Here is a 12,622-nt window from a genome sequence, read left to right on the forward strand (position 1 = left end):
CCAACAGATGCTTTCTGTTAGCCTGCTATAAAATCCAGTGCCAAAATTACCCGTAACAGTAAAATAATTCCTATTTTGATTAGATGTCATACTGTGTTATAAAAGTGGAAACAGTTCTTTAAACATGAAAAATGAAACACTCCAGTTCTCTCACTATCTCCAGTCTTATTTACATTAAATAACACATTTTATTTTTAATTTTAGTTTTCAACATTTGACCTGTTTACCTTACTTTAAATTATGTTCTTGCAGACAAAAAGAAAATCACAACAAGCTGCAATGCTGTACTGCATGTGTGTTTTCTGAGGAAGGTAACTTCTTTCACAAAACAGAAACAAATGCCCTTAACTTCTTTGCGTCCAAGGTTTTGTTTGTTCTGCAAAAACATATGCGCAAACTCCAGTGGTCCATCCATCTAGGCCCAGCATCCTGTTTCCCACAGGGAGCGACCAGTAGCCCTGAACGGGTAGTGAAGACAGCATAGAGGCGAAAGCCTTCCTGCAGTGTAGCCTCCTAAAACTTGTATGCAGAGGTTTAGTGCCTCTAAACATGGAGGTTCTCTTTAGTCATTGTAGGCAGTAACCACTAGGGTGTGAGTAAATGAAGTGCTAAGCCGTAAAAGTCACGGGAAAAGCTGTTTTCAAGCCTTGCGAGTTACTCTCCAGAATGGAGATTCTCATCTGGGCTGCTTTGTAGTCCCAGAAACTCCTCCTCCAAATATTCCACGATATTTTTCAATTTCGAGTCTCGGCTGGTGCCACTTGCTTCATCACAGCAGCTTGCAGGCGTTTCTTGGTTTTAACATTTTCCCCCTCCAAATTATTTTCCCAGCGCAAGCAACCAGCATACCCATCCATTGACCATTGTGGCCAGCAGTCCCTTTCTGTACGCTTTTATACACAGAAAGGAAAGAGGCACCGGTGGCATCTCTGTGTGCCATGAGGCGTCTGCAGGGGGTGGCCATGGCCTGGGACTAGAAGAGCCTTGTTGGGGAAGTGGGCCAGATACACAGGGGACAGAGCAGATGCTTGATTGGCCGCCAGTCCCATCTTTCTTTTTTTTATATATAAATTTTTATTTTTAATTACTAGCCACAAAAACTACAAAGAAGGGAAAAAGGGAACAGGGGGAAGGGGAAGAAACAACATATAAAAAACACACACTACATCTACAAGTATTGCATTCCCTTCATAATACAATTATTTAAAGTTAAACTTTCTAATATGCTATTAGATTGGTAGATCTTATAAAGTACGAACTACAGTCAGGATCAGGTCTTCTCCCCCCCCCCCGGCGTCTCGGTCGCAACTCTCTCTGAACAGCTACAGTAGCTGCGCTCACTCCCTCCTCCCCATTCCCCCCTTCAGATCCTAAATCTTCTCCTTTCTGAAACTCTTGATGATTAAACAAAAAGTCCCTCAGCTGTGCTTCCGATGTTATCTTGTAGGCTTGGTCTTTATAACTGAACCAGATGCCTTCCGGAAATAACCATTTGTATTTTATTTCACGCTTCCTCAGAAGAACTGCAAACCTTTTATATTTGAATCTTCTTTTCCAAGCCAAAAATGGAACGTCCTTCAATATCTTAACCTTGTTACCCAGAAAGTCCAAGTCCACATTGTACGAATTATATAAGATGGTGTCCCGAGTCTTCTTAGATGAAAAGTCAATAATAATCTCGCGAGGCAGCTGACGCTTCGTTGCATATTTTGAAGATGTCCGGTGGATTTCCAGAATATCACTTTTTAACTCTTCTTTAGTTGCCTTTGTGAATGACGCCAAAAGTTCCGACACCAAATCCTTTAAGTTTTCACTTTCCTCCTCCTTCACATTCTGAAGACGCAATACCATCTGAGCACGATCCACTTGTAACCCTATCAATTGATTCTCCAAAAGCTTTACTTCTTTGGTTGTTGCTTTCATGAGTACTGCGTTTTCCCAAGCAGACTGCTCTGCCCCAGACGCTACGTCTTTAATGGTTTTCACCTCGTTTTCAACTAAACCAACCCTTTGACCGATTTCATTTAGCTTATCAGCAAAGGGCTTCATAGCTTCAACGACTGACCGCTTAACCACCTCTTCAAGAGACTCTCCTTTCCCCTGCAAAGCAGCCGAAACAGATTTGCCCAGAGCAGGGCTCTGCTTTTTCGTCGCCATCTTGGGGGGGGGGGGAGTCCGCCAACTAAGTTCCAAAACTCAATGAAGGGGAAGATATCCAAACCTTCTTAGCTTCAACTCCCCCCAATCCTTCGCATACGCTTAGAATAACAGAAGGGATTCGCTTACTTCCAGGTTTTCACCTTAAATCTGCTTGTTGCCGTTCTCCATGGCCCGGCAGCACGTGATGTGCTGCGCAAGTCTGCCGGCCTCCGTAGGAGCAAACGGGCAATTTACCCCCTGCATCGACTTCAGGGGGCTCTTCCCGCAGAGCTCCGGACCCTGACCCCCTCACTGGGAGTCCTGGGGGTTAACCCTCGCAGGTCAACCACCCGGTCAGGCTGCTCGGGCGCTTCCTCCCGGACGTGCGGAGAGGAGCGTCCGACATGGCCGGGAAAACGAAACCGAATCCCCAGTCCCGTCTTTCTGGCAGGGAAGACCTTGGGAAGAGATTGGTGGGAGGAGCCTGGGGAGAGCCCTTCCCTAGAGGAGCCTTTGAAAAACAGGGCCAGGAGAAGCTGAGGAAGAGGAAGGGCAAGGCAGCTCCCATGTCACAGGTGGGAGAGCCAAGCTCAGCAGGGAGAGGGATGCAGTCGAAACCCCTCCTTTCCCCCATTTCTGAGGCCCCACCCTCAACTTCAGGCTGGAGAAAGTGCCCCAGGATGGGACTGGCACCCTGAGACTTGACCCTGATGCTAGAGGGGTGGACTGAAGTACTTCCTTTACTCTATTCTGAATCTATTGCACATCAACGTAATTAGGAAAGTTATCCCCTCCCCCCCCCCATTCTGATATGTGGGAAAGGGAGAAAAAGTCCGCCCTGTATATACGTTGGCATGTCCAGATTCAAAGCTCTCATACCAAAAAGGGTTGCAGTTGGGGATACCTTAGGAACATTTGTTTTCTGGACTTACCTGGTTAGTCTTCCGTGATGCCACTGACTTTCTAGAATGAGCTCTCTCAAATGGAGGCTGATAGACTTGAAGGTATCCATTCTAGAACAGCTCAGCAATAGGTTTCTTTCTTGGTACTTGGCAGACCACCCAGCCATCTGCGTGTGTGTGTGTTTTCCCTGTCTTGCAGGTATCAGCCGTCCTTTCATGGTGTTGATTTGTCAGCACTTCGGGGTGCAGCAGTAGATGAATATTTCAGGCAACCTGTTGTGGTGAGTTTGATTTTCTTACAATTGACGATTGAGTGCAGAACCCAATATTCTTTAGTGTGATGGCAGAAAGAAATTGAAAAAAGCAGGAGTGGATTAGAATCATAGGGTTGGAAGGGACCTTTAGGGTCATCTAGTCCAACCCCCTGGACCATGCAGGAAATTCACAGATACTGCCCCCCCCGACTGCCCCAGTGACCCCTGCTCCATGTCCAGAAGATAGTGAAACACCTCCAGGATTGTTAGCCAAACCAGCCTGTGGGAAACCGCCTCCCAACCCCAAGGTGGCAATCGGCACCCTGGGCACGTAAGAAGGGCCATGAAAACCAAGTGCTGATGCAACCCCTTCTGCCCTCCCCCTCACGATCTGCCCAGGCTCACCGAATCAGCATTACTGTCAGATGGCCATTTAGCCTCTGCTTTAAAACTTCCAAACAAGGAGAGCCCACCACCTCCCGAGGAAGCCTGTTCCACTGAGGGACCACTCTAACTGTCAGGATTATGATGGAAAGGTTTAAAAGGAGAAGGTTGATAATTGCGTGTGGACCGAATGGCTTCACTCACACCCCTTCCTTACCCATAAGGTCAAGAACTGGGCTTGTGTCAGAGCCATCCTCTATCTAAAGAGCTCATTCAGCAGTTACCTTGTGGCATGTTGTCCGGGAACAAGCCTGCTCCCCCTGGACTTACTGCTGATGCTGTCATCGCCCCCAGTGAGTCCAGGACAGCCTAGGGAGTAGGCAGGAGAAGGTGCAGCCAGTAGCCAGAGCCAGGGGCAAGACGGGCTTGACACAGAGGCTGCCACGCTCCCGAAGGAGCAGAAGTGGGTGGAGCCAATGTCCAGCAAGCCAAGCTTTGGCGGGGCTTCCCCCATGGGGGCTTGTCCTGAAGACCTAGGCCGCACCATGGGAGCCTCTGTGGAGGCTGCAGCTCACCCCACCGATGGCCAATACATCCCAGCCTGTGGGACACTCCTGGCTGGGCCGGCAATGCCAGCAGTTGGGGCTAAGCCTGCGGGAGGAGACACCAGTGCTGTGCCTGGACTGATGCGGCATCCTACAGGGCCCAGCCAGCCCCACTCTGCAGGGATACCAAGATTGGATGGGAGGAGAGTTGGTGGAGGGAGGCCAGGGCCTTGGAGGGATCCCAATTGGGCCTGTGGCCCTTCCGTTGCTGAGGGAGAGGAGCCATGTGTTAGAGCCTGGGGGAGGGGAATCCCCCTAAGTGGCCTCTTTGGAGGTGGACAGCTGCCCAGCCTGCCCTCACTGTGTCTTCCAGGGCAACATTCTCCTTTCCCAGTCATTTAGACCATTTCCTGTCCTCCAAGAGGCCATGAAAGTAATGGATAATGGCTCTGACAGCTCCCCAGCAAGTTCTTTAAGCAATCTCAGGTGGACACCATCCTGCCCAGACTACCTAGAGCCATCCAGAGTGTCCAGACTTTTCTAGCCAACCTCTCTACCCATATCCACCTGCAAAACTTGACTCAGACTAATTTCTTGTATGAAACACAGACGCCTACATTTGAAAGAATGTCTAGCTGTTTCAAACCATTGCACAGGTGGACTTTGCATGTCCAGTTTGTAAAGGAGACATAGATTAATATTATGGATTTGTTGCAGCAATGACAGGTTGTGTTATTACACTGGGCCAGTTTGGTGTAGTGGTTAAGAGCGCAGGACTCTAATCTGGAAAGCTGGGTTTGATTCCCCACTCCTCCGCTTGAAGCCAGCTGGGTGACCTTGGGCTAGTCACGGCTCTCTCAGAGCTCTCTCAGCCCCATCCACCTCACAGGGTGTTTTGTTGTGGGGATAATAATAACATACTTCATAAACCGCTCTGAGTGGGTGTTAAATCATCCTGAAGGGCGGTATATAAATCGAATGTTGTTGTTGTTAACACTCAATTGAGAATAAAAAAGTTTTAGGAATTAACGGCTTTCCTCATGAAGCCATTTGCTTTGGGTACATTTCACATCCGCAGAAGTGGAATTGAATATCTATCATGTGACATCTTCTATTGCTGTTTATTCCTTTTTTGCATTTTTCTGTAAAAACCTTAAAGGGAAGTTCAGAAAAGCAAACAACTATACATCTCCAAACAGTATCAGCCACTGAATGTCCAAAGAGTGCTTTGAAGCTTACTTTTCAGAATATGAGAACTCTGATTCCAATTCTGTGTCAATCAGTTCACCTGTCATGCACTGGGATTCATTATTTTTAAATTTAATTTATTAGATGTGTATTCCACCCTCCCCACAACAGCAGGCTCAAGGCGGATCACAATTTACACACAAAGTTAAAATTGCGTCTCTCTCTCTCTCTCTCCCCCTCCCCCTCCTCTCCTCTCCCCCCCACACATATGCACAGTGGGCACTATACATAGGCACAAAATCAAAAAGAGTCCAGTAGCACCTTTAAGACTAACCAATTTTATTGTAGCATAAGCTTTCGAGAATCACCGTTCTCTTCGTCAGATGCACTATACATAGGCACAGAGCCCAACCCTTTAGTCAGCACCAGAGCATTCTAGTGGATGATTAGGACACTCTTGATTATGGTCTCTAAGCCAAGTGGTGGTAAAGCTGGATGACTGAGGCAAGAATCACAATGCTGGAGGTAGCTCCCTTGAGCTGCAACCAAGTTTATTATGCTGTCTGGACATATCGGGAGCTGCATGTTTTCACTTATCAGCCCACTTCCCAGACATGGAGCAAACACTGGCTTCCGTATCAAGGGTTCTCGCTTCACTGTAGGAGTTTTGTTGATCTGCATCTACACGGCGCTGCTTCATCTGCTGGCTCTCCACAAAAGGGCGACTGTTCCTTAAAATCAAAATCTGGGAAAAGCAAACGTCTGTAGTTGTTGATGAAAATTTGAGTTCGTCCTGCTGGTGTTTCTGTGTCCACTTGCCATGGGCGTCATTTTGCTTTTTGTAGCTTCAACGTGCTGCCTTCTCTTATCTGCCTGAATTTCCTCAAAGTTTCTGGTTCTTTTTTCAAACCGTGTTGGGTTTGGCCACCCTGTGCTTTTTCAGAATAACACGTATCAAGGACTCTCTTATGATCAATGACTGATATTTATTCAGTTATACTTCTCTGCTATACCACAGACTGCTGCCTCTCTGAATAAATAGAGCCAGCATTAGTGCCTGTACAAAACACAATAAAATATTTGCTGTTCTAGAGATGTAGATACTTTTAGATAAGCGGAGAGAAATCTGCCATTTCCCAATATAGCAGCTTTTCCTCAAGTTAGATTTTACAGACTTTATTTGTCCTGACTATTGAATCCCCGGTAATGTCAGCTTTCTATTAAACGTTTCGGTCAAATGCTAATTTCACTGGACTGAGGGGTTTATAAAATTATGCATGAAGTGAAGAAAGTGGGCAAAAAAAGTGCTTTTTTCCCTTTTTCTCATAATATTAGAACTTGTGGGCACCCAAGAAAGGTGATGGGCAATAGATTCAAGATGGACAAAAGGAAGTCATTTGTTACAATATGAGTAATCAGCTTGTGAAGTTCACTGAACTAAGTTGATGACCACTGTCTTAGATGGCTTTTAAAAGGTATTTAAAAATTCATGGAATAATAGTCCCATCAGCTTCTGTCAGCCATGATGATTAAACAGAGCTTCAGTATTCAGAGGGGAAATATTTGAATATTCCCCTGAGAGCCAGTTTGGTGTAGTGGTTAAGAGAGACTCTAATCTGGAGAGCTGGGTTTGATTCCCCACTCCTCCACGTGAAGCCAGCTGGGTGTCCTTGGGCTAGTCACGGCTCTCTGGAGCTCTCTCAGCCCCACCCACCTCACAGGGTGTTTTTTTGTGGGGATAATAATGGCATACTTTGTAAACCGCTCTGAGTGGGCATTAAGTTGTCCTGAAGGGCGGTATATAAATCGAATATTGTTATTATTATTATTTTGAATAACAGTTGTGAGGGGAGGCAACAGGCAGAGATGGTTGTGGAGTGTTTGTAGGCATTCCAAGGGCACCTGGTTGGGCGTTGTTCATGCTATAATAATAATAACATTTGATTTATATACCACCCTTCAGGACAATTTAACACCCACTCAAAGTGGCTTACAAAGTATGTTGTTATTGGCTTTGAGGCTAAACATTCTGTACCAAGTTATCTTCACGACAATCACCCTGTGAGGTGGGTGGGGCTGAGAGACCTCCAAGAAGCGTGACTGACCCAAGGTCACCCAGCTGGCTTCAAGTGGAGGAGTGAGGAATCAAACCCGGCTCTCCAGATTACAGTCCTGCCGCTCTTCATCACAACATCAAACTGGCTCTGTACTAGATGGGCCAACAGCTTGTTCCAGACAGGCTGTTCGTATGTAAAGTGTGGTCTGACAACCCTGGTATATGCTCCCATTTTTATCCCAGACTGAAAATGAAATGATACCATGGCAGAGATGTCAAGATTTGTAAATAACAACTTTATACACAGGAAAAAAAGAAGTAAATGGTGCCCTCACTTCTTTCACTGACTAAAATTTGGTCCGATGATACCTCCTGGAAAGGAGATTCACCATGCCCAGGTGTATAGGAAAGGTGTTCCGACCCCGTTAATTGCCTTGATTGCCCTCTTCTGCACCTTCTCCACCTCAGCAATATCCTTTTAGAGATATGGAATGCTTCACACAGTATTCCAAACAAGATGACAACCATTGATCTGTACAGGAACATTACAGTGTTGGCTGTTTTATTCCAATCCCTTTCCTAATAATCTCCAGGACTGAGTTTGTCTTTTTCACTGCTGCTAGTAATCTGTTGTGTAACATAACCCTTCAGTTCTGTGCAAATTGCTTAGAAACCTGGCAGCGTGCTGCCTGCCTGCCTCATTTACTCTTGGCCAGGAGCGGTGGCAGGGGGCGGGCAGTTCCCCCCCAGATCTTGCTTCCCTTACCCACCCCTGTGTCTGCCCTTGCCTACCCTCAGCCAGTGGTTTTCATTAGTGTGCTTTTTGTCTTCACAGGATACCTTTGATATCAGGATTTTAATGGCCAAATCTGTTAAATATACAGTGAACTTCTTAGATGCCAAAGAAGCAGATTTGCACAGGTAACTTTTTTATCAGTGGCTGTATCATGGGATAGCGGGGAGAGGAATGACCAGCCTGGCTCTTCCGTTTCCTGGTACTGTGGGTTGGGAGGAGCCAAAAGGTATTTTTTCGCCTTCTTTATAGTAGAGGTAATCCATGCCTGGGTTGTATTCCGCCATACCAAGCCTTCAGCCCTCTGCACTTAGTGGTGTGTACCAGAGGCACGTGAGAGCACACGAGCAGTCCTTTGTCAGCCACTTTTGGCAATTCACATCCCCAACCTTACCTCCCATCTCTTTAATGAGTGCAGGTGAGTCAGGCCTATAGTCCGGTGGTCCAACCTGTTCTTTTCCTTCTCTTGCATGGTCTGTCTCTGACCTGTGGAAGAATCCAAACTGAGCCTTCCCCAAACAATTAGCCTTTGGATTTAGGGAGCTTATAAGGTGAAGTAGCCGGTGCCCACGTGAGGCTGGCGGTGCTTCTCGGCAGCCTTTCTCTTGGTTCCTTTCTGCTCAGGTGTGTGTCTTGTGCTCACCGTTTAACTTGATGCAGTAGAGAAGCATCAAAATGATTGCCATATATCCATGGGCCAGGCTTTGTTTGCAAGAGGCCATAGCTTCAGTTCTCCCAACAAGTCACTTAACACACCTGCAGTTGAAACTGCTTTATACTGTATAAGGCTGTTGGTCTGTCAGGGTCAGGCTTGTCTCCTTTGACTGCTAGCGGCTCTCCGTGGTGTCTGGCGGAGGTCTTCTGCATCACCTGTTACCTGATCCTTTTAACTGGAGGTGCCAGAGGTGGAACCTGGGACATGCAGCATGCAAGGCTGATGCTCTGCCACTGAGCCGTAGCGTCTCCCTAATGCTGAGTGTTAGGACTGCGGGAAATCTCTGCCTAAGGCTCTGAAGCGCTGCTGAGGGTCAGAGAAGTCAGTGCTGGGTTGACTCAGTGTAAGTCCATGTTCAAAAGAGTCCACAAGCTTCTCCCTCGTTCTTTTCCTTACCTGTTTTTTAAACATCGTAGATCAAGATGGGTAGCCATGTTAATCTGTAGCAGCAGAAAACAGCAAGAATTCAGACTAACAAAATTTGTAGTAGGGTATGAGCTTTCATGAGTCCCAGCTCTGAAGAATTGAGCTGCGACTCACGAAAGCTCCTACCCTACCACAAATATTGTTAGTCTTATAGGTGCTAATGCACTCTTGCTCTTTTCTGTGTAAATGTCACAATGACAGTTGTAATTTCTGATGTGTCCATAGTGATATATTGCTCTGTTCTTCCCACCAGCCATCACTGCCCTGGTTTGATATTAGTGTCAAGAACTCAAAAGGTTCACGGAGTCAGAGGGGCCTTTGGAAAAGACCACGTGTCTCCAAATTCATTCGGTGCCACTGGTTCTCCTATTTAGACCTAGCCAGAAGCTGGGGGATGAGGTCTTATTGGACCGTACCAGGGAGTCAGCTGTGCTGAGTCCAGCCGAAAAGTTGCAAAGGTAGCAGGGGGATACGCTGGCCTAGCCACTGTTTTCAGATTGAAGCACAAAGCAACGGAACACCACACAGATGTGAAATACATTCATCAAGAAGGTGAATAAAATACTAATTTTAGAGAGTGCTGAAAGAAAAAGTAAAATACGGAGCTAAATAACCTAATAACGAAACATACACAGCCATCTTACGCCAGTCTAACAGAGCTTCCAGTGTCAACATTTCCAGGTTTCAAGACATGTTTGTAGATCCAGGTGGCCAAGGTAGGGATCCAGGATGGAGCCCAAACAAAGGCATAACCGAACGGACGTTTCTATCCCATATAGCCCAGGAATATGGGGCCACCTGGTTGACCAGTCGGAGCTTGGCAATGATGTAAGAGGGTGTGTCACTTCCAAAGATCATTAGGCCATCTTCTTCCCGGGAACTGAAACAGAGCAGATGAGCTTAATCTGGCGGCCTGCCCTGGCCTTGGCTCTCCCCATCCTGCTGCTGTAACGGTTTCAGACTTGTGCTTGGAGCAGGTAACAAGTCTCAGCATATCTCTGGAAATAAGCCCACCCACCCACCCCTTCAAGTCATCCGGTCAGTTCCCTGCCCCTTCGTCGGGCTTCTTTCTGGTACGGACAGCCAAAATTGTAATCCTGTTAGGGGACTGAACGATTAATGGATTGAATGATTAATGGATATAGCACCTGGCATAGAATAACTTAGCAGCAAGCCTGCAAAATTACTCCCTTTTTTTACTGTTTAGAAATGTGACGTGCAGATTTTATGAAGTTAAAATTAAACTCTCCCTATAAAAAAAAGCAGTTGTCTTCACCAAAGACTTTACATGAAGTTTTACTTTTTAGGGATTCGTGAGCCACAATGAGACCTCGCAGGGTGCCCTGAGAGGGGCCCTGGTGTATGAGAAATGTGTGGTTTGTGGAACAGCTCCAAAGTGTTTGGCAGCGACACTGTTTCCTATCCAGAGGAGTTAGCCGTGTTAGTCTGTAGTAGCAAAATCAAAAAGAGTCCAGTAGCACCTTTAAGACTAACCAATTTTATTATAGCATTAGCTTTCGAGAACCACCACTCTCTTCATTGGATGCATGCATCTGACAAAGAGAGCTGTGGTTCTCGAAAGCTTATGCTACAATAAAATTGGTTAGTCTTAAAGGTGCCACTGGACTCTTTTTGATTTTACTGTCTCCTATCCAGACCCTCATGGAGGTTGCTGTGGCTGGGCAGTTTCCTCTTCGGGGACAGCAAGCAGGACGGAGTGAACTCCTCTTCCGAATCGGAGGCAGAACCAACAAAACGAACCCCAGCTCTGGCCGTAGGCTTCAGCCAACTGGTTCAGGGGACAAGCAACAAGTCCGGAAATATGCAATTAATGCTGACTTTTATATAAATGTTTCAATAGTGCAAACGTGCAAAGTGCAAATAAATAACATGCAATGAATACAATAAATATAGTTAATACAATTCAGTTGTCCAAGTCATAATATAAATGTCCGAATGAATTTCACCCATGTCCGTCATCCATTTGGAAATGTAATAGGTCCTGAGCAGTCACGTTGGAGTGGATTGGCAACCTTCCAGTTGTACTTGTGCCCAAGAAGAAGTACGTTTCATACGAAACGGGGATTGTATAAGATGCCTGCGTAATCCCGTCGGCACCCGTGGATTGTACATCTCATTGGACTTGAGCCGCCACCATAAGACTGCCTTGCGACTTCCTCTTTAGTATATCCCCATTGTGGGTCTGTTTCGGACATTTATATTATGACTTGGACAACTGAATTGTATTAACTATATTTATTGTATTCATTGCATGTTATTTATTTGCACTTTGCACGTTTGCACTATTGAAACATTTATATAAAAGTCAGCATTAATTGCATATTTCCGGACTTGTTGCTTGTACTCCTCACTATCCGGTTTTCTCCCCTTGTTTGGCTTAACTGGTTCAGGGGAAGCAGGGAAAGATTTTGCCTTGGATTCTCCTTTCATCGATAGAATAAGAGAGGCAGGGTGCGCTATTCAGTGGGCCCGGACTGCTTCCACGTGCGTGCATGATCACGTCAATGCACCCAGCTGGCCTCCAAATCCGTCCCCTACTGTAACTCGCTCTACGCAGGGCTTCCCTTGGGTCTGACCTGGAAATGACAGCGGGTCCAGAACGCTGCTGCAAGTATCCCGATGGGCATGCCATACAGGGCACATATTACTCCCATCCTGCAGCAGCTGCACGGGCTCCCCATCGCATTCCACATTAGGTTCAAGATTTTGGTTTTAACCTTTAAAGCCCTAAACGGACTGGGACCAGCATACCTGCGGGACCGTCTCTCCCCGTATGTACCCCAGAGAGCATTAAGATTAGCAAACAAGAACTTACTGGTGGCCCCAGGCCCCAGGGAGGCCCGGCTGGCCTCGACCAGGGCCAGGGCATTTTCAGTCCTGACCCCTGCCTGGTGGGACTCTCTTGTCAGAGGACACCCGGGCCTGCCAGGACCTTATATCTTTTCGGCGGGCCTGTAAGACAGAGATGTTCTACCAGGCATACGGTTGAGGCCAGTCTTTGATTGTTTAGGAGCCTTTCTACTGGTCTCCCGCCAGGGGGGCAACATAATCATCTGCCTCCTTATAAGCGCAATCACCAGTTTATTATAAACTGTGCCCCCACCCCTTTGTTCTGCTTTGTTTATATCATGATTGGGGAAATTGGAGGGGGGGTACCATCTGTTTTTGTATGTATTTGTGGTGTTTCTTGGTTTTAAAT

General features: G+C 46.6%; 1 protein-coding gene across 2 annotated transcripts in view; it reads left to right on the forward strand.

The window, feature by feature from the left end:
* Positions 1-12,622, forward strand: part of CARM1 (coactivator associated arginine methyltransferase 1) — a 74,410-nt gene that overhangs the window by 29,512 nt on the left and 32,276 nt on the right. For both annotated transcript variants that reach the window (XM_055002698.1, XM_055002699.1), the window contains exons 8-9: positions 3,241-3,322; positions 8,304-8,389. In XM_055002698.1, coding sequence (XP_054858673.1) covers positions 3,241-3,322; positions 8,304-8,389 — 168 coding nt within the window. The remainder of the gene's footprint in view (positions 1-3,240; positions 3,323-8,303; positions 8,390-12,622) is intronic.

Source organism: Eublepharis macularius, chromosome 18 (assembly GCF_028583425.1).
Source record: "Eublepharis macularius isolate TG4126 chromosome 18, MPM_Emac_v1.0, whole genome shotgun sequence".
NCBI lineage: Eukaryota > Metazoa > Chordata > Lepidosauria > Squamata > Eublepharidae > Eublepharis > Eublepharis macularius.